Source organism: Sceloporus undulatus, chromosome 4 (assembly GCF_019175285.1).
Source record: "Sceloporus undulatus isolate JIND9_A2432 ecotype Alabama chromosome 4, SceUnd_v1.1, whole genome shotgun sequence".
NCBI lineage: Eukaryota > Metazoa > Chordata > Lepidosauria > Squamata > Phrynosomatidae > Sceloporus > Sceloporus undulatus.
The window spans coordinates 128,378,120-128,400,696 of NC_056525.1; the positions used below are offsets into that span (position 1 = coordinate 128,378,120).

General features: G+C 40.9%; 1 protein-coding gene across 3 annotated transcripts in view; it reads right to left on the reverse strand.

The window, feature by feature from the left end:
- Positions 1-597: 597 nt before the first annotated feature.
- FMO4 (flavin containing dimethylaniline monoxygenase 4) overlaps positions 598-22,577 on the reverse strand; it is a 55,414-nt gene continuing 33,434 nt past the window's right edge. The window contains exons 5-8 of one of the 3 annotated variants that reach the window (XM_042466072.1): positions 19,805-20,004; positions 17,420-17,577; positions 4,203-4,275; positions 598-1,174 (exon numbers count right to left, since the gene is read on the reverse strand). In XM_042466072.1, coding sequence (XP_042322006.1) covers positions 796-1,174; positions 4,203-4,275; positions 17,420-17,577; positions 19,805-20,004 — 810 coding nt within the window. In that variant the 3' untranslated portion in view covers positions 598-795. Of the gene's footprint in view, positions 1,175-4,202; positions 4,276-17,224; positions 17,578-19,804; positions 20,005-22,577 lie in introns of all 3 variants that reach the window. The other 2 variants (XM_042466071.1, XR_006103786.1) reach the window with 2 other exon arrangements.

Here is a 22,577-nt window from a genome sequence, read left to right on the forward strand (position 1 = left end):
TAGTGCCACCGTATTCTGCTTTTCAGTTTCCAGTTCTGGGCACCACAATTCAAAAAGGATGTTGAGAAACTGGAGCATGTCCAAAGGAGGGAGACTAAAATGGTAAAGGGTCTGGAAACCATGCCCTATGAAGAATGACTTAGGGGGCTGGGGATGATTAGCCTGGAGAAGAGAAGGTTAAGAGGTGATATGATAGCCCTGTTTAAATATTTGAAGGGATGTCATATTGAGGGAGCAAGCTTGTTTTCTGCTGCTCCAGAGAACAAAGACTCGGAACAATGGATGCAAGCTACAGGAAAAGAGATTCCACCTCAACATTAGGAGGAACTTCCTGACAGTAAGGGCTGTTCAACAGTGGAATACACTCTCTCAGAGGGTATTGGAGTCTCCTCCTTTGGAGGTCATTAAACAGAAGCTGGATGGCCATCTTTCAAGGACGCTTTGATGGAGAGTTTCTGCATGGCAGGGGGTTGACTGGGTGACCCTTGCGGTCTCTTCCAATTCTACAATTCTGTGATTCTATTGTTTGCCTCTTGTGTAAAATATCTTTAATGTATGTATTGACCACAAATCATGAATTAAGTATTTACAACAAAATGATATTACACAGTTCTTATTATTATTTATTGTATTATATATAATACTCTGTATAATCAGTATTCTTTTGGTTTTTTGGTTATTATTTTTAGAGTCAGGTCTTATTTTCTTCTTTTTTGTTTTGCTGTGTTCAGTAGACAACTCACCCACATAATGAAACCAAGAAATACATATAATGTGAAAAGGGCACCTCTTATTTTACTTTAGCCTGGGTAACCATGAAAGAGATGAGAATTTTAAAATGACCAGGGCTGTCCCAAGGAAGGAACAGCCAAGGACCTTAAACCAGAAGGAAGCCATGGAATGTGTGGGAGAATGATTGGTAGCTCTAGTCTTCAGGGGCTTTAGAACTCGGTCCCACTCAGTCAGTATTGCACTTCTGGCTTTTTTCCATTTCCCAGGTCCAGTCAGACGATACTGATAAGAAGTGCAGGGCCCACAAAGAATTTTCCAAGCTAGCTTGGGGTCTAATAGGAAGAGCAACAGCAAGTTGGGCTTGACCCCTGCACAAGCAGCAATTTCATCCATGTAGGCAACAAAGCTTGTCTTTATGCTGTCCTTTTCAATGGGAAAACCCCTGCAGTAGAAAAAAAATGGAAATAACATCAAGATTTCAAGCAACTTCAGTCATATTCTAGTTGTGACGCTTAGCACAGACAACAGAAGCCCTAGAATTATAGAATTGGAAGAGACCTCAAAGGCCATCAACTTCCTGCCAAGCAGGAATACACAGTCAAAACAACCCCCTCGCTCACCAGATGGCCATCCAGCCTCTGTTTAAAAACCTCCAAAGAAGGAGACTTCACCACAATCTGAGATAGTGTGTCAAACTATCAAACTTCTCCTAACGTTGAGGTGGAAACCTCTTTTACTAGTACACCCATTTCATTAAAAGCAAACCATAGCGTTTCATGATATACAATCAAAGGCTTTGCTATCATAAGCATAGGCTGATTTTCTTTTGAAATTCTTCATTTTTCCTCTTCCTTTCCTGAACCCAGCTTGCATCCTGGGGGCAGAAAGTTGGCCCCCAGACCAACCATAGTTCCCCACCTCTATATTAGAACAAAACAGGCCTTCCTAACCTCTTTTCTTTCAGAACAAAATGTGATATGCAGGGGGCTAGGAAACCTACAAGTTCCATGCATCCTGAAATGTTGGCATGGCTCAAGAGGAGTCTTTGCCAGGACTTTTCAACCTACCTAATTCTGTTTTCCTCCCAGGAGTTTAATTTCCCCACCAATGCTATGTATCTCACTCTACAGCTGTTATGTGCTTTTTTTTGCAGAAGACCAAATGCAGACTGCAACCATTCTCAGACTTGGCTACTGGGTAAGGAAGGCTTAATTTCTTCTCTTCTTCCAATCTAGAATGTGCAACCAACCATACCATGTTATCATATCAAAGAACCCTTGACATAATATTTGGACCATGATTCTATGTGCTTTTTCAGTAAGTTAGAAGAGCATTGAACAAAATTACTGAAGTGTTTAATATAAAATATAGAAGAAGAATAAAGAGTCTTCTGACATCTTAAAGACTTAAAAGTAATATCTGACATAATTTCATTTGAACAGCAGCCTGCTTCATCACATGTTTTCATGGCTGGAGTACCTGAAAACTCATGGCATATGCAATCAGTAAGGCCTGTTATAGACTGCCAAAATAAAGCTGCTTCGGGTCTCTTTGGAGGTATGCTGTTTAAATGATGCATGCATCCTAAGAATCCGGAAGCTGCACCAAAGCTGCACTCCAGTGCTTATGAATGGAGTGTGGCTTTGGCGCGACCTCCGGACTCTTAGGACACATGCATCATTTAAATAACATACCTCCAAAGAGACCTGAAGCAGCTTTATTTTGGCAGTCTGTAATAGGCCTAAGTCTTTAAGATGCATCAAGACTAGGGTTGTCATATTCCACTTCCTCAAATCTTGGTATCTATTTAGCATATTATGCAAATCATCTGGATTATGCAAATTACCCTAATTTGCATTCTACTGATGTAAATTCTGCACAGTACTTGTTGTATTTGCTTTTCCTCCTCTGTTTCAGTTTTAATACCACTTTCTGCAGTTAAAACTAATCAAACTGAAACAGTGCAGTGTAATGTTTAAAGTGCTGGACTTGGAACTGTGCAACCCAAGTTTAAATGTCTACTTGGTCATGTAATTTACCATATAAACTTGGCCCACCACTGTCTTTCAGCAAACCTGCCTTACAGGTTGCTCCCTTGCTTTTTGAACTTCACCACTTGCATTACTAGGGGCCCATACAGACAGGCCAAAATAAAGCTGCTTCGTGTCTCTTTGGAGGTATGCTGTTTAAATGACACACGGATTTTAAGAGTCCAGAAGCTGCACCAAAGCCGTGCTCCAGTCCTTAAGACTGGAGCATGGCTTTGGCGTGGCTTCTGGCCTCTTAGGATGCATGTATCATTAAAACAGCATACTTCCAAAGAGACTCAAAGCAGCTTTATTTTGGCCTGTCACTCTCCTTTCCCTTTTATTCCCTCCCATCCCTCATCTTGCACCCTCATAATGGCTCTCTCCCTTGCTTTTCATACACTGCTGTTGCTGCTGACTTCTTTTCTCTTATTCCTTACCTTGCCTTGCAAAGTGCACTTTTATAGCTTTTTGTACTCTGCGACTTGCACAGCTCACTCTCCTGCTCCCTTCATCGTCTTTCTTGGCACCCTTTTGATATATTCCTCTCTTGCTTCTTGCACTCCATTGCTCCCTCTCCCATCTTTCCTGCTCCTTCTCTTGTCTTTTCTCGAGCTCTTGTAAATCACACCCTCTTACACTCTGGTGCTTGCACTGCTCACTCCTTGCACACTTGCAGTGTGTCCATTTGCTTCTTGCATTCCACTGCTTGTATTACTCACTCTTATTTCCCTAATGCCCAAAAGGTGAGGCAGACTTGCCCCTTGCAGAACAATTTCTTTTATATTAGAACAAAACAGACCTTCCTAAGCTCTTTTCTTTCTGGGTATATTTTGCCTGGAAGAAGAGAAAGATAAGAGATGATATGATAACCCTGTTTAAATATTTGAAGGGGTGTCATGGAGCAAGCTTTTTTTCTGCTGCTCCAGAGAATAGGACCTGGAGCAATGGATTCAAACTAGAGGAAAAGGGACTCCACCTTGACATTAGGAAAAGTTTCCTGACAGTAAGAGTTGTTTGACGGTGAAACACACTCCCTCAGAGAATGGTGGATTCTTCTTTGGAGATCGTTAAACAGATCCTGGATGGCCATCTGCCAAGAGTGCTTTGATTTTGTGTTCTTGCATGACAGAGGTTAAACTTGATGGCCCTTGTGATTTCTTCCAGCTCTATGATTCTATGATTTTGACAGAAGAATGTGCCCACACTTTGTCCATATCTCTGTTTCTGCAAACACTAGAGACTTTCTTTTTAAAAACACGAAGGCTTGGAATATGAGCAAATTGATTGTACAAACAGGCACTTGGTGGCTTGCATATAATCTGGGTAAATCCTGGTTATTTGGGTAGTATGGCAACCTTGCTGAAGACCCTCAATTGGTGTTTCTGCAACAGACTAACATGTCTACCCACCTTTCCCAGTATACAAAAACATGTAACATACATTTTAAGAAGAGTCTTCTTCTTTTTAGCAACTTCACTCATCAGTCTGCTCACTGGTGGGAGTTTACATGACCCTGGATATAAAAAAAAACACGAACTGTTCACACACAAATGGCTGTATTTAGTTTAATCTGATTTTAGTAGTCTTTCTATATTGATCAGAATTCCTGTAAGTCATGTCTGGCTTGGAGTATTCACTGCCTTTATTGGAATATCTTTGGGCCCAAACAGACAGGCCAAAATAAAGCTGCTTCAGGGCAGTTTGGAGGTATGCTGTTTAAATGCTGCACGCATCCTAAGAGGCTGGAAGCTGCGCCGAAAGCCATGCTCCAGTCCTAAGGACTAGAGTGCAGCTTTGGTACAACTTCTGGCCTCTTAAGATGTGTGTGTCATTTAAACAGCATACCTCCATAGTGACCTGAAGCAGCTTTATTTTGGCTTGTCTGTTCGGGTCCTTTGTTAATCTGTGATCCTGATTAGACATCATGATAGCAATATACCCACCTTGGTTTTTACATATCAAATCAGTAGCAAAAGGATCAGAGCATGCAAAACAGAAAATACAGGCCACATTCTTGCTTTTATAAATAACAGGTTTTCATAGTTTTGGTTTGACAGGGTACTTGCAGAAAAAAAGGTACTTGGAAATTAAATTAATAGAACTGTATTTAAGGACAAGGTTCATGGCAATCATAATTCTGACCCATTTGTGTGTAAAGCAGGGGTGGCGATGTTGGATTTTAACATCAGATAGAACTTAGGGGTACATTTAGAACTAAACATTTCTCCTTCTTCTAAACTTGTAGCAGATTACTTTACTTCCAATCTAATCTATTTCTAAAGTAGAACAGGAAAAAAAAAAGAATTTGGGTGGCCAACTTTTGGTAGACAACATGGGGAAAGGATGGTAGAGTCTGATCCTCTCACACATACTGTACATCCCTTTTCTTGGTAAAAGCAGATTCTCACAGACATACAGAATTTGGAAACAATTCATTGGAAATAATTGTTGCAATTTGAATTTCTACATCTTGAAATCTTTATATAGGAGCAGATAATGACCCAGCCCACCATCACCACTGTTGGCACTCAGCTGCATCCACTGCAGGAAGAGAGAAGGGATAAAGTTGAGGGACAGTCTTGCTGCCAGCCAGCAGCATACTCACATGGAATGCAAGGAGGCAGAGCAAGGGGACAGCTCGGCCCACAATCACTTTCATGCGAAACTCACTACTGGGAAGAGGAAAGTGTGGGGATGACAACAGAGCAAGAAGAGACAGAAGTACTGAAGGATGGAGAGCAATGGCAGTGTAGAAACAGAGAGCGATGACCAGAGGAGGATAGAGTCTGAGGAGTAACAGAACTTGAAGGAAGTTGGAACAGTATTGAGCATGATGTATGCTGATATTAGCATTGAGGTGACAAACAATTACTGGGCAGCAGCTGTAGCGGAGGGTGACATTGGTGGAGAACCTCTTGGAGATAACAACAGTGACACCATAACTAACACATGTTCTTACTGAATGTATAAGGAGGCAATAGTGACTCCTTGCAGGAACCCTTCACTGAGGAGTTTATCAGACAAGGGATATTGGAAGTATAATCCAGTGGCAATCCGAACGCAATCATGGGGTTTAACGTTGTTGCATGAAAGATGATCACACGCAATTTCAGGCAATGGCAAGCTATTTTCGGGCAATGGGAAGTCAGTTTGAACACAATTCGAATTCATGTAAATTTGCTGAACTAGCGAATTCACGTGAATGCATTCTGGTCCCACTTTCTTTTCATTAAAAATTAAGAGAAATTCCTTCCGTGTGATAAAACTTCTGAGAAAACTCTGTGATGAGACAATCCAAAATGAAACAAAAGGTACTAATAAGACACAAGCAAGGCACTAAAAGGGCAGAGCAAAAGGTAATTATAAACAGGGATGGAGAAAAAGGCACAACTGAACTCAGGCAAAAAGGAAAACAAACAGTAGACATGCTCAAAAGCTAAAAAGTACCAGAAGCTGCAATATACATAAGAACATGAAATGTATGAGTCAAGGGAAGATAGATATAGTAAAAAAGGAAACAGAACATATAAACAGCAAGACTAGGGTAGGTGAGCTAAAATGGACAGGAAAAAGACATTTTGAGTTGGACAAGTCCACAGTGCATTACTCAGCAAATGAAAAGACAAGAAGAAATGGGGTGGCATTAATAGTGAGATGAGACTTAGTAAAATCAATCAAAGTATACAGCACAAAGTCAGATTACATCATGTCAATAAGACTTCAGGGGAAACCAATTAACATTGCCATAATTCATGTCTAAGTGCCAGCCACAGATGTGGGGAGGAAAAAGGAAAAAAAAAAAAGAAATTGAGAGATTTGAAAGAATTTGACACCACACTAAAACAGGATTTCTTGCTAACCATCGATGATTGGAATGCAAAATTAAGAAGAGGAACAGTTTCAAAAACAGAAGACCTATTTGGACTAGGATCAAGAAATGAAGGAGGAGATCAGCTGACAGAGTTTTGAGGCCAGAAAACTATTCATAGGAAACACTTTCTTCATACAACCTGAGATGAGATTATATACATGGACATCACCAGATATATAATACAAAGATCATATAGATTAAATAATCAGAAACAGAAGATGGAGAAGCTCTATATTCATAGCAAAAACAAGACCAGGCACAGACTGTGGCACAATCATTGAACTATTAATACCAAAAATTAAAATAAAGCTGAAGAAGAATACAAAATCAATCACCATGCCAAAATATGAGCTGAAGAACATCTCAGCTGAATTCAAAGAAAAAGTGAAAAATAGATTTGCATTGTTAAGCATAATTGACCAGGAAGCAAAAGAACTATGAACAAAGAGTTAAAGATGCTGTGGCCAAAATTAAAGAGAAGAAAAACAGATGGAAGATGAAAGACTGCGAGCAGTGAAAGAAAGAAGAAAAGCAAAAAGAAAAAAAAAGTAGAAAGAGAATTATTATAATAATCAATGCAGAGAAATTGAAGCTAAGAACAAATTAGGAAGAACCAAAGACCTCTTCCACAATAACTTAAGAAATGAAAAGGAAATTTTAATCAAGAATGAGGATGTTACTTGACCAGCAGAGGAACATAATACACTACAAAAGTGAAAATATTTTTTTAGGCAATACATTGAAGAGCTATATAAAAGAGAAAGAAGGATGAATCATAAATGGGAAGAAGAATCATATGAAGATAAAACTCAAATTTTGGAAAGTGAAGTTAAAGTGGTAACCCAAGCAACTGAGAAGAATAAAGCATCAGAGAAAGATGATATAACAATAGAATGGTTGCAATCTATAGATAGAATCGACTATAATTCTGCTAACAAAATATAGTCCACAGATTGGAAATGATCAATATACATTCCCATCACTTAGATGTTTATCACACTATGCTCTTAAAGAGGTACTATTCCAGTGTGACTCCTCTAGCAGCCTCCTGTTGCATGCTGGGATTGGCAGTTTTAAGGAGCTGAACTTCTCTGCCTGAGAATTCTAAATACCCCTCCTTAAAACTGCCAATCCCAGCATGCAACAGGAGGCAGCTAGAGGAGTCACACTGGAATAGTACCTCTTTAAGAGCTCGTCTGATAAACACCTTAAAAAGGAGATATAAAACAGTACAGTAACTACAGGACTATTGCATTATTTCTCATGCATTGCAAAGTTATGTTTAAAATTCTGTAGCAGAGACTCCTATCTAGGATTGCCATATCCCGTTTTTTCCTGGGACATTCCCAGTATTTAAGGCACTTTGGGATGTCCCATCAGGTTTTGGGATCATGTCCCGGACCTAGCAAGGCCTCCCTGACTCTGACGCAGTTGTGTGGGGCCTCAGCCAACTGGCTGTCCGGGAAAGCAGCCAAAGGGCTGATAAGGCAGCTAGTTCTCAAACAAACAACCCCCTCCCAGCACAGCAAAGTCAGTGTAAGCTACACAGTCCTAGAGAGTTGCAGTAGCTTTACCAAAAGGGATTACCAAGAGAATTGTCAGACGGTCTGAGGTTCAGGGTAACAGATAGGCAGGTCGATGAAGCAGTCCAAGGTCAAGGTTTCCGGGTATTCAAGACAAGAAGCCAAGGAGCCAGAGACAGAGTCTTTCCCCTAAAAGAGTCAGATATCCACTGGCAAAGAACCACACATGCTCCAGGTGCTTAAGAAGGCAAGGAGCTGGCCTTCAGCTGTGCCTGATTACGAAGACGCTTCTGATAAAGCCTCCGAGATCTTCGAAGGCCCTCTCTTTCTGCTCGACGCTCATTGAAGGTAGGCACACTGCCCAGATGCTCCTCCATGTCCACAGCCTCGGCACCAGGCAAACTTGACTGCTGAACCTCTGGAGGGGCCATAGACTCTGCTCCAGCAGAACTAGGGCCAGCCTCTGGCTCCTCCATTACAGGTTCAAGCCCCTGGGGCTCTGGCTTCTCCATTATAGGTTCAGATCCCAGAGGCTCTAGCTCATCCTCTGAGTCCTCCAAGCCATCTTCCAGGCTGGGCATGACACTGGCCAATAAGTCAGCCTCCAAAACATCCAGGGGTCAAGGCCTCCCTGCTGTGAGAATTGCGTATTCTAACCAGACCTTAACAACAACTATTGTAAAAACAGAAATTTATTATCAAGGAAAGTAGAAATACACTGAATCACGTCTTTGCTGAATCTGGAGAACTCCAGCACTTTAAAATCCCCCAGACCCCCCCCCTTTGGTTGCTTTTTTCCAAAGGCACTTTCTTCTGGTCAGCTTTGATGTAGAATTCCTCCCTTTGTGCTGAAGGGGAGAAGAAGGGGGGGGAGTAACCATTTGGTTCCTAGTTCCTTTGACTAGGAGAGATCTAAGGATGTATGCATCTATGGTATCTGTTACCCATCCAGCCCTCATAAAACTGCCTGTCTGCGATACGTGACCATCCGGCCCATTCCCCATGGTGGCAGTCCTCCTTCCCAAAAATGCCTATCTATCTATATCTCTACTCCCTCTCTATATATGCTTATCTATCTCTATCCCTATTTGTGTGTGAGAGCCTATTCACTGGCCCCCATTCTGCAGTTTATCTATCTATCTATCTATCTATCTATCCATCCATCTATCTCTACAAGGTCTATCCATCTATCTATCTATCTATCTATCTATCTATCTATCTATCTATCTCTACAAACCTCATGGCAGAATACCCCCTGAATGGCTGCCTGAAGGTGGATTCTGACACCTGCCACAGGGCCTCTGCCAGCTGGAGGAGATCCAGAGAGAGTGGGAGGCCTAGCCCACAGGCTGTGGCGGTGGGGGTGGTCAGATAGGCAAGCAGACCTGGCTGGGACCTCTGGGGGCAGCCTGGTGGTCTTGGGGGCTGCAGGTGGACATTGAAAGCTGCCATCACCTTTAGTTGGTCGTGTCCTCCATTTTTATTGAATGTCCTCCATTTTGTCCTATATTTTGTCCCAATTTTGTGGAAGAGAATTATGGCAACCCTACTCCTACCACATATGAAGAGAGAAATTTCACAGTTGCAAGGTGGGTTCAGGAAAGGAAGAGGCACTAGGGTGCACACTGCAAACATATCATGGATCATTACACCAGGGAATTACAGAAGAAAATCAGCATGTGCTTTATAGACTACAGAAAAGCTTTTTACTGCATAGATGATAGTGGCCAAAAAGACAAACAAATGGATCCCAGAACAGATCAAGCCTGAATTTTCTCTGGAAGCCAAGATGAGTAAATTGAGGCTGCTGTACTTTGGCCACATCATAAAAAGGGATGACTCACTAGAAAAGACAATAATGCTAGGAAAGGTGGAGGGCAGTAGAAAGAGAGGAAAACTATATACCAGATGAAGAGAACAAATCAAGGATGTCACAATCCTGAGCCTGCAGGACCTGAACAGAGCAGGGGGGCTTGGAGGACTTTCACTCACAAGGTCCCAATGAGTCAAGGCCTACTTGAGGACACTTAAAAACAACAACAATGGACAGAGGACTTTCACATGGGGAAAATCGGGGGTTTAAACAGTGATTATCCCATGAAAATTGCGTAATTGCAATTATGATTTTCACATGATGTCATGACTGAAGACCCATTATCCCAGGAATTATCAGGTAATAAGCAGCAACAAATCATTCACAGGGAAATTCAATGGTTTTACCTGAGTTGGATTGGCAATTTAGGCCTTAGTCGTTTAATGTGAGGGAACCATTGGATGAATTGCCCTGGCATGTGATTTACCATTGATTTTTGCACAACACAGTTAAAAAAAGTATTTCATGAATGTGTTAGAACATCAATCAACTAGACTCATATCGACTTCCCAGAAAGCCTTCACAGGAGCTGCTCCAAAACTGTCGAACGGTCTTCTGGAAGAGATCCGTCTTATTACCTTCTTGGAGACATTTAAGAGGGCACTTAAGATGGATCTCTTCTGGTGAGCTTACCCACCTGACCTTATGTAAGAGACACCTTCAGACCATTCTATGAATCTATTGCATTACCACTTGACGATGAGTTAGCTTTTAAGATTAATTGTATTTTTATTGATGTATTTTTATATGTACTTTATTACTGATGTATGCGTTTTAGCAGACTGTAATCCTGCCTTGATCCATCTGGGAGAGGCGGGAAAATAATAATAATAATAACAATAATAATAATAATAAATGTTCAGAATCATTCAAAATTTCTCTGATTAAGACTTTCACATTTTCTGTTCATCATCTGATGTTTATACCACTTCTTGATACACTTTAAAATTACATTGGATCAGTGTTCTGTAAATGGAATGAACAGATAATTCTGTTGCAATCTAAACAAACTTTGTGGTTGTATGCCTTCAAGTCATTTCCAACTTATAGTGACCCTAAGAGCCAAAACACACTGCCAAAAGAATCCACTTTGAAGCTAGTTTAAGTGCCCTGGCTCAATGCTAGGAAATTCTGGGAACTGTAGTTTTATGAAACATTTAGTTTTTTTCTGTCAGAGCTCTGGTGCCACAACAACCTACAATTTCCAGGGCAGTTAACATAGTCTCAAACTGGATTATTTCTGCAGTGTATTTTGGACCTAAGACTACCCTATCATAGGTTTTCTTTGCAAAATTTGTTCAGAGGAGCTAGTACTACTGCATCTTTTTTCTCACCCACAGCTTTCTTCCTCTCAGTTGGGCCCCAACCCTGCTATCTTCTGCAGCAAGGTTGGACCTGCTAAAAATCTTTACTATTTTGTAATACAGAATTTTGTATTGAGAAACTGACAAAAAAGGAAGCTACCAAAAAAAAAGAAGTCAAAAAATGTGCAGTATTATTGAGTACTGGGGCCCCTTCCAGACTGTTCAGCCCAAGTACCGATCCCCTGTCTCATCAGCCTTGTGTAACTGATCAGCGTATCTTTTGATGGGGGTAGAAAGAGAAGAAAAATGCAAATCAGTGATCAAGTTTAGGCCATTAGGTCTCATACTTTAGGACAGACTTTCCCAATCTGGCAGTTTCCACACACATTAGGCTACAGTTACCACAATTTCCAGCCACCAAGATTAGGGGATTAGTAGAGCAAGCAGTTGAAAAGTGTAAGGTTGAGGGAGGTAACTTGAAAACTACAAAAATATTACTTTTGAAAGAACAAATACAAATATGCCACTAGAGGGCAATAGTGACAAGCCAACAGAAACCCCATGCTTTCTGTGGATCCCATGATTTTTTTTAAAAAAAGATAACCATCTAATTAAGGAATTAATTATTGGTTTATGCAACACATTAGATTTTGTTTGGGGGGACTTGTTTATTTTGTCTCCCCCCCGCATTTTTTCAAGAAAAAAAATGAAAAATTGATTATGGAATGTTTTCTATTAGGTAAAGGTAAGTCCCTTGCAATGAATGTCTAGTCGTAACCAACTGTAGGGGGTGGTGCTCATCTCTGTTTCTAAGCTGAAGAGCCAGTGTTATCCGAGGACTACTCTGGTGGTCATGTGGTCAGCATGAATGCCCCAAACGCTGTTACCTTCTCGCTGAGAAGTGGTACCTATTTATCTACTTGCAATTGCATGCTTTTGAACTGCTATATTGGCAGAGGTTGAGACTAGTGACAGGAGTTCACCCCATTATGCAGCACTTGGGCCTCGAACTGCCAACCTTCTGATCTTCCATTTGTCAGAACTGGTGTTTTAACCACTAAGACATGCTTAAGAAAAGATGTTTAGATATTTTTACTGGGTCCACATTATTTTAAAAATTTATCTAAGAGTACTTTTACATAATATTATGTATAGTATAATGTTACAATTCCTGGTCTTGGTTTCCTTTTCTGTGCTGTTTATGGCTATGAATATGTTATGTCTGCTTGACACTATGGACAACTACTGGAGACAAAATATTATTCTCTGTTTTACTAATGAGAGGCCCCTTCCCCACCACCACTCCCTTTGTGACGTGTCTTTTTAGATTGTAAGCCTGAGGGCAGGGAACCGTCCAATTAAAAAGATTGTATGTACAGCGCTGTGTAAATTTACAGCGCTTTATAAATAAAGGTTAATAATAATAATAATAATAATAATAATGATTGTGTCTTCTGTTTTTAATTTGTGTGTGTGTGTTTTATTTTTGCCTGCTCTCAAACTGGCAAAAACAAAGAGGTTCAAGTTCAGGTTTTCTTTATAGTGCAGGACCTTGTAATTCCATTTGTAAAAATAAATACATAATTTTTTTAAAAAGTAAATTCCATTTGTAATTATTTTCTAAATAAATTGTAATTTTAATATAGCAAACATGACAATTTTATCCCAAACCAAGTTATACAATGAATTTTATGCCCCTAAAGAAAAAAAGTGACTTTTAAATTGTACAGTGGAAATACTGCATTTCTTCAAGTTTTTTAATGTAATGGCTTCAAAATTCTGAAAATTTTACACCTCTGTCCCCAACCTTTAATTGCAATGAATTAATTCTCCATTTTCTAAGAATTATTCAGCTCTATGAAATGTTTTTGAGACAATGGTCCAAAACACACTGCAGCAATAGTCCAATCTGACACCACTTTAAGTGCTTTGGCTCAGTGCTAGGGAATCTTGGGAACTATCACTTGTTGTCACACCAGAGCTATCTCTGACAAAGGGGTTTATCACACGGGAAGTTTACCATGTGTAAGTCAACATTAAATCGTACAAAACTGTGCAAAACTTGCAATCAGCGTTCATACCGGTGTGTGATGCTCCCATTTGTAAACCATAATGGAGGCATCGCCACTCACTTGTCCACTCAGTAAAGTGTGCATGGAGCTGCTATTTGGCAAAAACGGAAGTTCCTGTTGTTGCCAAATGGCGGGTCCAATGCATGCTTTACTGATGGGACAAGAAAGTGGCGACGCCTCCTTGATGTTTTACAGACGGGAGAAATGCACACTGGTGTGAATGCTGATCACAGGTTTTGCACGATTTAATGGCAATTTACACATGGTAAGCCTCCTGTGTGATAAACTCCAGAGAAGGCTTAATGTTTTATAAAACTACATTTGCCAGGATTTCCTAGCATTGAGCAAGGGCAGCTAAAATGGTCTCAAACTGAATAAGACCACATCGAGTGCATTTACCTTAGCTTGAAGACCAAGGAGAGTCTGGGGATTTTGTTGGTTTATTGTCCACCCTGTAACCTAACAGACTTCCTAGCCGAGCTGACATAACTAGTCTCAGAGCTGGTGTTGGAGTCGCCTAGGCTGCTAGTCCTGGACGACCTCAACATCCCCCTTGAGACTGGGCTGACTAACCTTACTGGCGCGGCTCGAGAGTTCATGCTTTCCATGACAAACATGGGCCTCTCCCAGATAGTCTCCGAGTCTACACATTGCGCAGGTCATGCCCTCGATGTAGTCTTCTGCACGGAACAGGCATATCTGTGGGCAGAGATAATTAGTATCTCTGCTCTGTCATGGACGGATCATTTCCTGGTTAAGGTTGGACTGAAGGCCACTATCCCTGTCTCCGGGGGTGGAGGACCGATTAGAATGGTCCGCCCTCGAAGGCTGATGGAACCCGTCAGGTTCCAAGAAGCCCTAGAGGGTATTATGGTTGACAGTGCTGGCGATTCTGTCGAAACTCTGGTTAATACGTGGAATATCAACCTTACCAGAGCTATTGACATGATCGCTCCCAAGCGTCCTTTCCAACCTGCTCAAAATTGCAACGGAAGATCTTAGACAAATGAAGCGGGTTGGACAACGACTAGAGTGCCATTGGCAGAGATCTCAACTCATATCCGATAAGACACTTCATGGGACCTTTCTTAGGTCCTATCTAGTGGTTATAGATGCAGCTAAGAAATCTTTCAATTCTGCATCTATTGCGTCTGCAAAATCTCGTCCAGCTGAACTGTTCAGGGTAGTGAGGAACTTAACCCAACTACCTCCTACCCAGAACCCTTTATTAGATTCTTCTGAAGCCTGCTGTGACGTTTTTAATGATTATTTTGCAGATAAAATCTCTCGAATAAGAGCTGATTTGGATGCCAATTTGAGGACACAGGCAACTAGAGAGGCATCCAGTGCCTCTGCCATTACTGTTAGACTGGATCAATTTGAGTCGGTAAGTACTGATGATGTGGACAAGCTTCTTAGTAGTTTGAAAAAGACAACTTGCCCTCTTGACCCTTGCCCAACCTGGCTGGCTATCCAGGGGGAAATAAAATCATGGTGATGCTGAAAAACATAATTAATGCATCCTTCAGGGAAGGCTCCCTGCTCCCCTGTCTCAAGGAGGCAGTAGTTAGACCACTCTTAAAAAAGCTTTCCCTGGACCCCCTGTATAGAAATAACTGTAGACCAGTCTCGTTATTACCATTTTTGAACAAGGTGATCGAGAGAGCGGTTGCCAATCAACTACAAGCAGTCTTGGAGGAAATGGATTTTCTGGATCCATTTCAAACCGGATTCAGGATGGGATACGGAGTTGAGACTGCCATGGTTATCTCCGTCTGGGCATCGACAGGGGAAGTGTGATTATCTCCGTCTGGGCATCAACAGGGGAAGTGTGACCCTGTTGGTACTCTTGGACCTCTCAGCGGCCTTCGATACCATCGACCATGGTATCCTTCTGGAATGCCTGAGAGAGTTGGGTATTGGAGGCACTGCATTGCTGTGGTTCCGGTCCTACCTCTCAGGCAGATTCAAGATGGTGTCGCTTGGGGACAGTTGTTCAGCCAAGAGGGCACTCAAATCAGGTGTCCCCCAAGGAGCTATTCTGTCCTCAATGCTGTTTAACATTTACATGAAGCCGCTGGGTGAGATCATCCGGAGACATGGGGTGGAGTATTATCATTACGCTGATGACACCCAAATATACTTCTCTATGTCTCGGACTGAAGCAGTGACTAAGGATGGCGTCTCTCCTCTGAATGCCTGTCTTGGGGCGGTAATGGACTGGATGAGGGAAAACCGACTCAAGCTGAATCCAGGTAAGACGGAGGTACTTGCTATAGGAACCCCAAATCCAGGAATGGAATTGTGTCAGCCAGTTCTGGATGGGGTCACACTTCCCCTGTAGGATTCTGTTCGCAGTTTGGGGGTGCTCCTTGACTCGTCGCGCCAACTGACAGCTCAGGTAGATGCGGCAGTCAAGAGCGCCTGCTATCAAGTTCGTCTGATACGCCAACTGCGCCCCTTCCTGGAGCCGAGGGACCTAGAAACAGTAGTAGATGCACTGGTAACCTCTCGATTGGACTTCTGTAATGCGCTCTACTTGGGGCTACCCTTTTCCAAGTTCAGAAACTTCAGTTGATACAAATATGGCAGCCAGATTGATCACGGGAACTTCTAGGAACGACCATATAACACCGGTCTTGAAGTCCCTGCACTGGCTGCCTATTAGTTTCTGGGCAAAGTACAAGGTGTTGGTGATTACCTTTAAAGCCCTACATGGCTTGGGCCCAGAGTACTTGAGGGAACGCCTTCTTCCCTATTGTCTGTCCCGCACACTAAGGTCCTCTGGAAGAAATCTACTACAGCCAAAAAAATCTAAGCTAATATCAGTTTCCCAGAGGGCCTTTTGTACTACTGCTCCAAAACTATGGAACAACCTGCAGGAGGAGATCCATCACATTCCCACTCTGACAGCTTTTAAGAAAGCACTCAAGACGGATCTCTTCCGGCAGGCCTTTCCAACTTAGTTACCCTCCCCAGATATAGAGATATTTGCCCCCTCATCTGCCTATTCTTCCCTGCCTATCTTTATGTCTATTTTTTATTGAATATTTTAAATGTTTTTAATGTTATATCATCATTGTTTGATGATGATATAACATTAAAAAAACATTAAAATTTTTTTTTACTGTAACTTGATGTGTTTTATTGTTGTAACCCGCCCGGATTCTCCATGATTGGGTGGGCTAGAAATAAAGCTATATTATTATTATTATTATATCTGCCATGTGTTTTGGAGCAGCTTTGCCATGGCAAGATTTGTTCAGAAGGGGTTTGCCTTTGCTTTCTTCTGAAGCTGAGAGAATGTAACTTGCCCAAAGTCAGCCAGTGAGTTTTCATGGCTGAGCTGAGTCCAGTGACGTCACTTTTTAAAAAAGATCCTGGCACACATACTTGCAGAAGAACATCTGAAAATCTGATAAACTATTAAAATCTACCTAAAGTCAGGGATGCTGTGGCTCAAGTGATTAAGACACTGACTCTGTTGATTGCAAGATTGGCAGTTTGGCAGTTTGAAGGTGCATGATGGGGTGAGTTCTCATCATTAATTCCAACTTCTGCCAACCTAGCATTTCGAAAGCATGCAAATGCAAGTAGACAAATAGGTATCACTGTGGTGGGAAGGTAAATGGCATTCTGTGCTATCATGTTGGCCACATGATCACAGAGTAGTCTCTGACAATGTTGGCTCTTTAGCTTAGTAACAGAGATGAGCACTGCCCCTGTGGTCAGACACAACTTGACAACTTTATCAATGGGGAATATCTTTACCTTTACCTTAAAATCATAATCCTTTTGTCTCTAGCTTAGATTTCTTACCATTAAATACTCTTGTGACCCATCGGGCTTGAAGTTCTGCCACAGGTAGAATGGATCCATTTATTGCTATAAAACCAATGATTGCCAGTGTAGGCTTCTCCAAGTGAGGAGGGAAGATGTGCTTATAAAGAGATGTGCTGCTTTTGCAGATATTATGAATAGGCTCTTCCAAGAAAGGAAAGGAAGCACTGTAACCTGTAGTAAAGATGATAACATCTATATGATTCTCCATTGTTCCATCTTCAAAGATGACTGAAGTCTCAGTAAATTCCTTCACATTTGGCTTCACCACTATAGCACCAGAGAGGATGCAGCTGGGCAGCTCATCATTCAAGATCACAGGTGTCCATGAACTATTAAGCAATTGAAAGTGAAAAGGAATCCCATGATGAATTTGGTGAATGTGTGGGATTTAGGATTAACAAATTAAAATCAACCTTAATTACATGTAATATGATGAAAAAAATCAGGATTGGCTACAGAAGAAATAGGAATTCAAATTCAGAAAAAATTTAAATATTTGGGAATATATATCACAAAGAAAAATGGAGATCTATTTGATAACAACTAAAGAAAGTTTTGGCAGGAAGTCAAGAAAAATTTAGAGAATTGGTCGCAACTACAAATATCTTTGTTGGGTAGAATAGCTATTATAAAAATGTGTGTGCTCCTGAAAGTTATTTTTTTTTGTTTCAGAATCTACCGATTGTGTTAAATGATTCAATATTTAAACAATGGAAGAAAGACTTACTAAAATTCATTTGGGCAGGTAAAAAAAATCAAGAATAAAATGGAGTTCCGTAATAGACATAAAGAAAGAGGGGGTCTAGCTGCACCTGATCTGAAACTATATTATCATGCATGTTGTGTTCATTGGATAATGGACTGGATATATCTAGAGAATGAAACATTATTACATTTAGAAGGATTTAATATATTTTATGAGTGGCATGCGTACCTATGGTATGAAAAATTGGCATACAATAAAGAATTTAATGATCATATAATTAGAAAAGCATTATTAAGAGTTAGGAAAATATATAAAAAGAAAATTTACAGATATATTCCAGAATGGGGTTGCCTGCACGAAGCTCTCCTGAAAAGTGTAACATTGACAGGCAGAGACTGGTTAAAATATCAATAAATTCTAAAAGAAGAGAATGGGAAAAAGAGGAATAAGACAAGAGAAGAATTAGAAGAAGTGGAAATAAGACTGCAATAGTTTCCGTACCGTCAACTGGTGGAAAGGTATAGAGTGGACAATAGGCAATTTGGAATTGGAAAAGAAAAGACAGAACTAGATGAAATTATCACCAAAAAAGAAAAAAAGGGAGGATTTTGAAATTGTACAAATTATGCTTAAAATTAGATTTAGAAAAGGAATTACTTAAACCTTGTATGATCAACTGGGCAAAAAACATAGACCATACTATAGATTTGGCAAAATGGGAAAGAGCTTGGGGAAAAGATCTTAATTTTACACTATGTATAGATATAAAAGAAAATTTGTTAAAAATGACACATAGATGGTATTTAACACCATCAAGATTAGGTAAGATTTATAAGTATAACAAAGGGCTATATTGGAAATGTAATGAGAATATTGGCAATTTCTATGATATGCGGTAGTCTTGTCCCAAAGTTAAAAAATTCTGGAAAGAGATACATATGGTAATACAAAAGATATTTCAAATCAAATTTAGTATAGAACCGTAACTATACCTTTTAAATATGGCAAAAAATAAAGATGTAAGAGAAACATTAAAAACAATATTTTATGTACTTAATTACAATAGCAAGAATGTTGATAGCACAATATTGGAGGAATACAGACATCCCCAGTGTGGACATATGGTTGCATAAAACTTTAGATATAGTATAAATGGACAGAATTACAATGGCCTTAAGAGACAAATCCATAAAAGGAATACAAATATGGGCTCCACTAGTGAACTTTTGTAAAGAGAGATGGTCAAGTTAAGCTTCTACAGACAGAAGATTGGTTATTTGTATTAGTCTTATTTGAAAACTTTACATGAAGATTTTTTTTTGTATGTAAACCAGAAAAGTGCGTGAAGTAATGCATGATCTACATCAGTTAACAAAATATATAAGCATAAGGTGTGAGTAGAAGAAACTTGGAATTTAACAATAGAGAAATATATTAAGCAGAGCTGTAATCACTGTTCTACTGTTATCAGCAATGGGGGGGGGGAGAGAAGGGAGAGATAAAGAGAACCTGTGAAGAGATTGATGAATATGTAAAAACCATTTTTATATTGTAAACTTTCAATAAAGACTATTTAAAAAAATAATGTAATCATCAAATAATGAGCAAATATTTGACAAACCTGGCTGGTGATCCAGTGATTTTTAGAATTGGTATTTATAAATTGTTCATTTCATTCAAAAATGAAATAATCTTGTTCTAGTCTTTTTCAAAATGCATTGAAAGTGATTCTCAAAGCACAGATTTATATCAGCTCATAAATATAGTTACTTCTTTTCTAGAGCCCCCCACAACTACTGTAAACAAGGCTTTCTGGTACATGTAATTTCATTCACAGTCAAGGAGAATACCTTTGAATGGGAACTAATCCATAGTTTTCATGGTTAAACCATCGATTGAATATCTTTGCCTTCATCCTGCGCAATATGCATCCTGGAAAGAGCCACTGAATGTATGTCATCAAGCGAGTTCCCAAGACCATGTCAGAAGGCCAGCCAGATTCTGCAAGGCGACTGAGCACCCATGTTCCACTTCTGGTGCTAAGGAAGACCTAAAGGGGAATCAAAGCTGAGTTTTGATTGCTCATGACAAGTGATCTAGTGTAATCGCTATAGAATGGAGAGCCAAAACTTACACATGCCACCATGGTGTAGTGATTTGAATGTAGTACTAGGATATGGAGATCATGGTTTGATTCCTCACTCAGGCATGGAAACTCACTGGGTAACGCTGGCAAGTTATACCCTCTTAGCCTCTTAGAATACCCTATACCCCTCTCGCTGGATATGGGGTTTCATAATTAATATCTTGTGTCGGGCATATTTTGAGAGGTCATGATGGCCAGTGGTTAGTAACTCAGAAGTTGCACATGTAAGGAATCACAGTGACCTAATGACATGTGGGAGACCTAGATAGGAATAAAATAAACACTAAATATGTTCGCTGATCACTTCATCCCACCTCTCCCAGGCTCTTCTCATTTCCTTATGCAATTGAAACAAAGTGAATCCCATCACAAAAACAGTGAAACACTCACCACCTCACTCTAGGTCATGTTCGACCAGGGATTGTCTCAAATCCAGTCAATGTCTTATTACTATGGAGTTAAAGCCATCAGCCATTCTGAATCCCTTTTTTCAGTTCCATGGGAAAACTATCAAAGTCTTTGTTACACCATGAGGTAACATGGTGTGCACAAGGGCATTAAATAGGATATAAGTATCCACTCCAAGCATAGCCATTTTGCTCACAGACCCTGTGCTCACAGCCCCATGTATGTCCAAACAAAGAGTCTCTATTAGACAATGGGTTTTGCAGCTCCAATCCGGAGTCACTTCTGGTCCATCCATGCGAATTCACGTTAAAACGTGATATATTATCACACATGATTGCTTTCTATGGGGAGTACTTCCAAGCCAGATCCAAAGCCAATCCAAAGTGACTCCTGATTTTTGTGAATTCAGTAACAAGCGAATTCACAAAAATTGTTTCCAAGCTCACTTCGATTTCAATCCGAATTGCTCTGGTGTGGAAGATCACCCTGATGTCCCTGGCCCCTTTCGTCCTGCTCCTTCGTCCTCCTCCTCCTCCTGCACCCCAATCCAGTTCTCCCTGGCCCCTTTTGTCCTGCTCCTTTGTCCTTCTCCTCCTCCTGCACCCTCCTGCATCCTCCTCCTCCTCCTGGATATGGGTAAGGAGATATAGTTTACTTTCTAGCCAGCCCATCCCTGTCCCCTCCTAGCAGATGAAACCTCCACCCACCACTTGGCCAGAGAGCACCCTCCCCCAATGTACAATAGATGTGCACAAGGTGCTCCTCTCAAAGCCATGCAGTTGGTTGGTTTTTTTCCCCCCGGGCCAGGAAAAGGAGTATTCCCTTCACATGCAGGATGGGGAATTAATGATAATACTGAGCAATCTCCTGTGCAACACTATGGCCAACATCTGCCAGACGTTGATAAGAGAATTATGCTGGAGCATCTACGAATGCTTAGAAAAGTGTCTCTAGCACAACTCTATAGTCAGCATCTGAAAGAGTTGTGCCATAGGACCTATAGATTCCTAGACAGAACATATTAATCAAAACCACAAAATAAAAACCACAAATCATCAAATCTGCAATAGTCTAAGCCGCAAATATGGAAGGTCAACCATATTTTTCTTTTATACATGGGGTTCTGAGAACAGTACCTACTGGAAAGCTAAAGTTCAGGTACATGGTGTCTGCAGTGGTAGGAATTTATCAAAGGTGGTGATATTTGGTGAGGATAGAAGGTGAATAAAATCGCACAAAGAAACCACAAAGGCATCTAGGAGGTCTCCACAGTAGGTAGCCACAGTAATGGGACAGGAGGATGTCTACATATTTTTGGCAGAGACTGGCATATCTGGAACCCTTGAGGTTCACCTATCATGGGTTATTGTTTCCATGTAGAATTCCTGATGAAACTGACTAGGATTCTGGGAGCTGAAGTCTAAAACATCTGGAGTACAGTTGGCCCTCCTTATAGGCGGGCTTGCCTTCCATGGCTTTGAGCTTATGCAGAAGGTAAGCCCCAGCAGAAATAATGGGGTGCGTACTCATGCCATTATTTTCTATGCGGCTTGAGCGTACACTCTTTTTCCCATACGCAGTGTGTGTGTGTCCAGAATGGACAGTGGACTATACTTGTTAGAATCCTAAAGTATTCTACCAGGTGTATTCTAACTGTGGATGATGGGGGGGATGGGTTGTGCTTCGCATAGCTTGTAGAGATGGTGATACGTAGTGCTAGGCTGGACCAGGTGTGAGTTATCTAGTGTCCTTGAGAGGCTGGCCTGCAGAGACTTGGAATGCAGTTTCGTTTCTCAGGGGATAGGGATGGAGGATGGGAACTAGTGCTGGGAAGGAGGGGTCCTGCTGGGGGTGGAGTGCTTTGGCTTAGGGGGACTTATGCATTGCTTTTGCTGGGAGGGGTCAGTCTCAGCTTAGAAGCTGGGTGAGGAGACATGGCTGATCTTGGAATTGAAATGGACCCCGCCAAGGTACAGACTGTGTTGGATTGGGCGCCCCCCAAAACCAGAAAACAAGTACAAAAGTTCTTAGGATTTGCAAATTTTTACAGGCATTTTATCCCAGAGTTT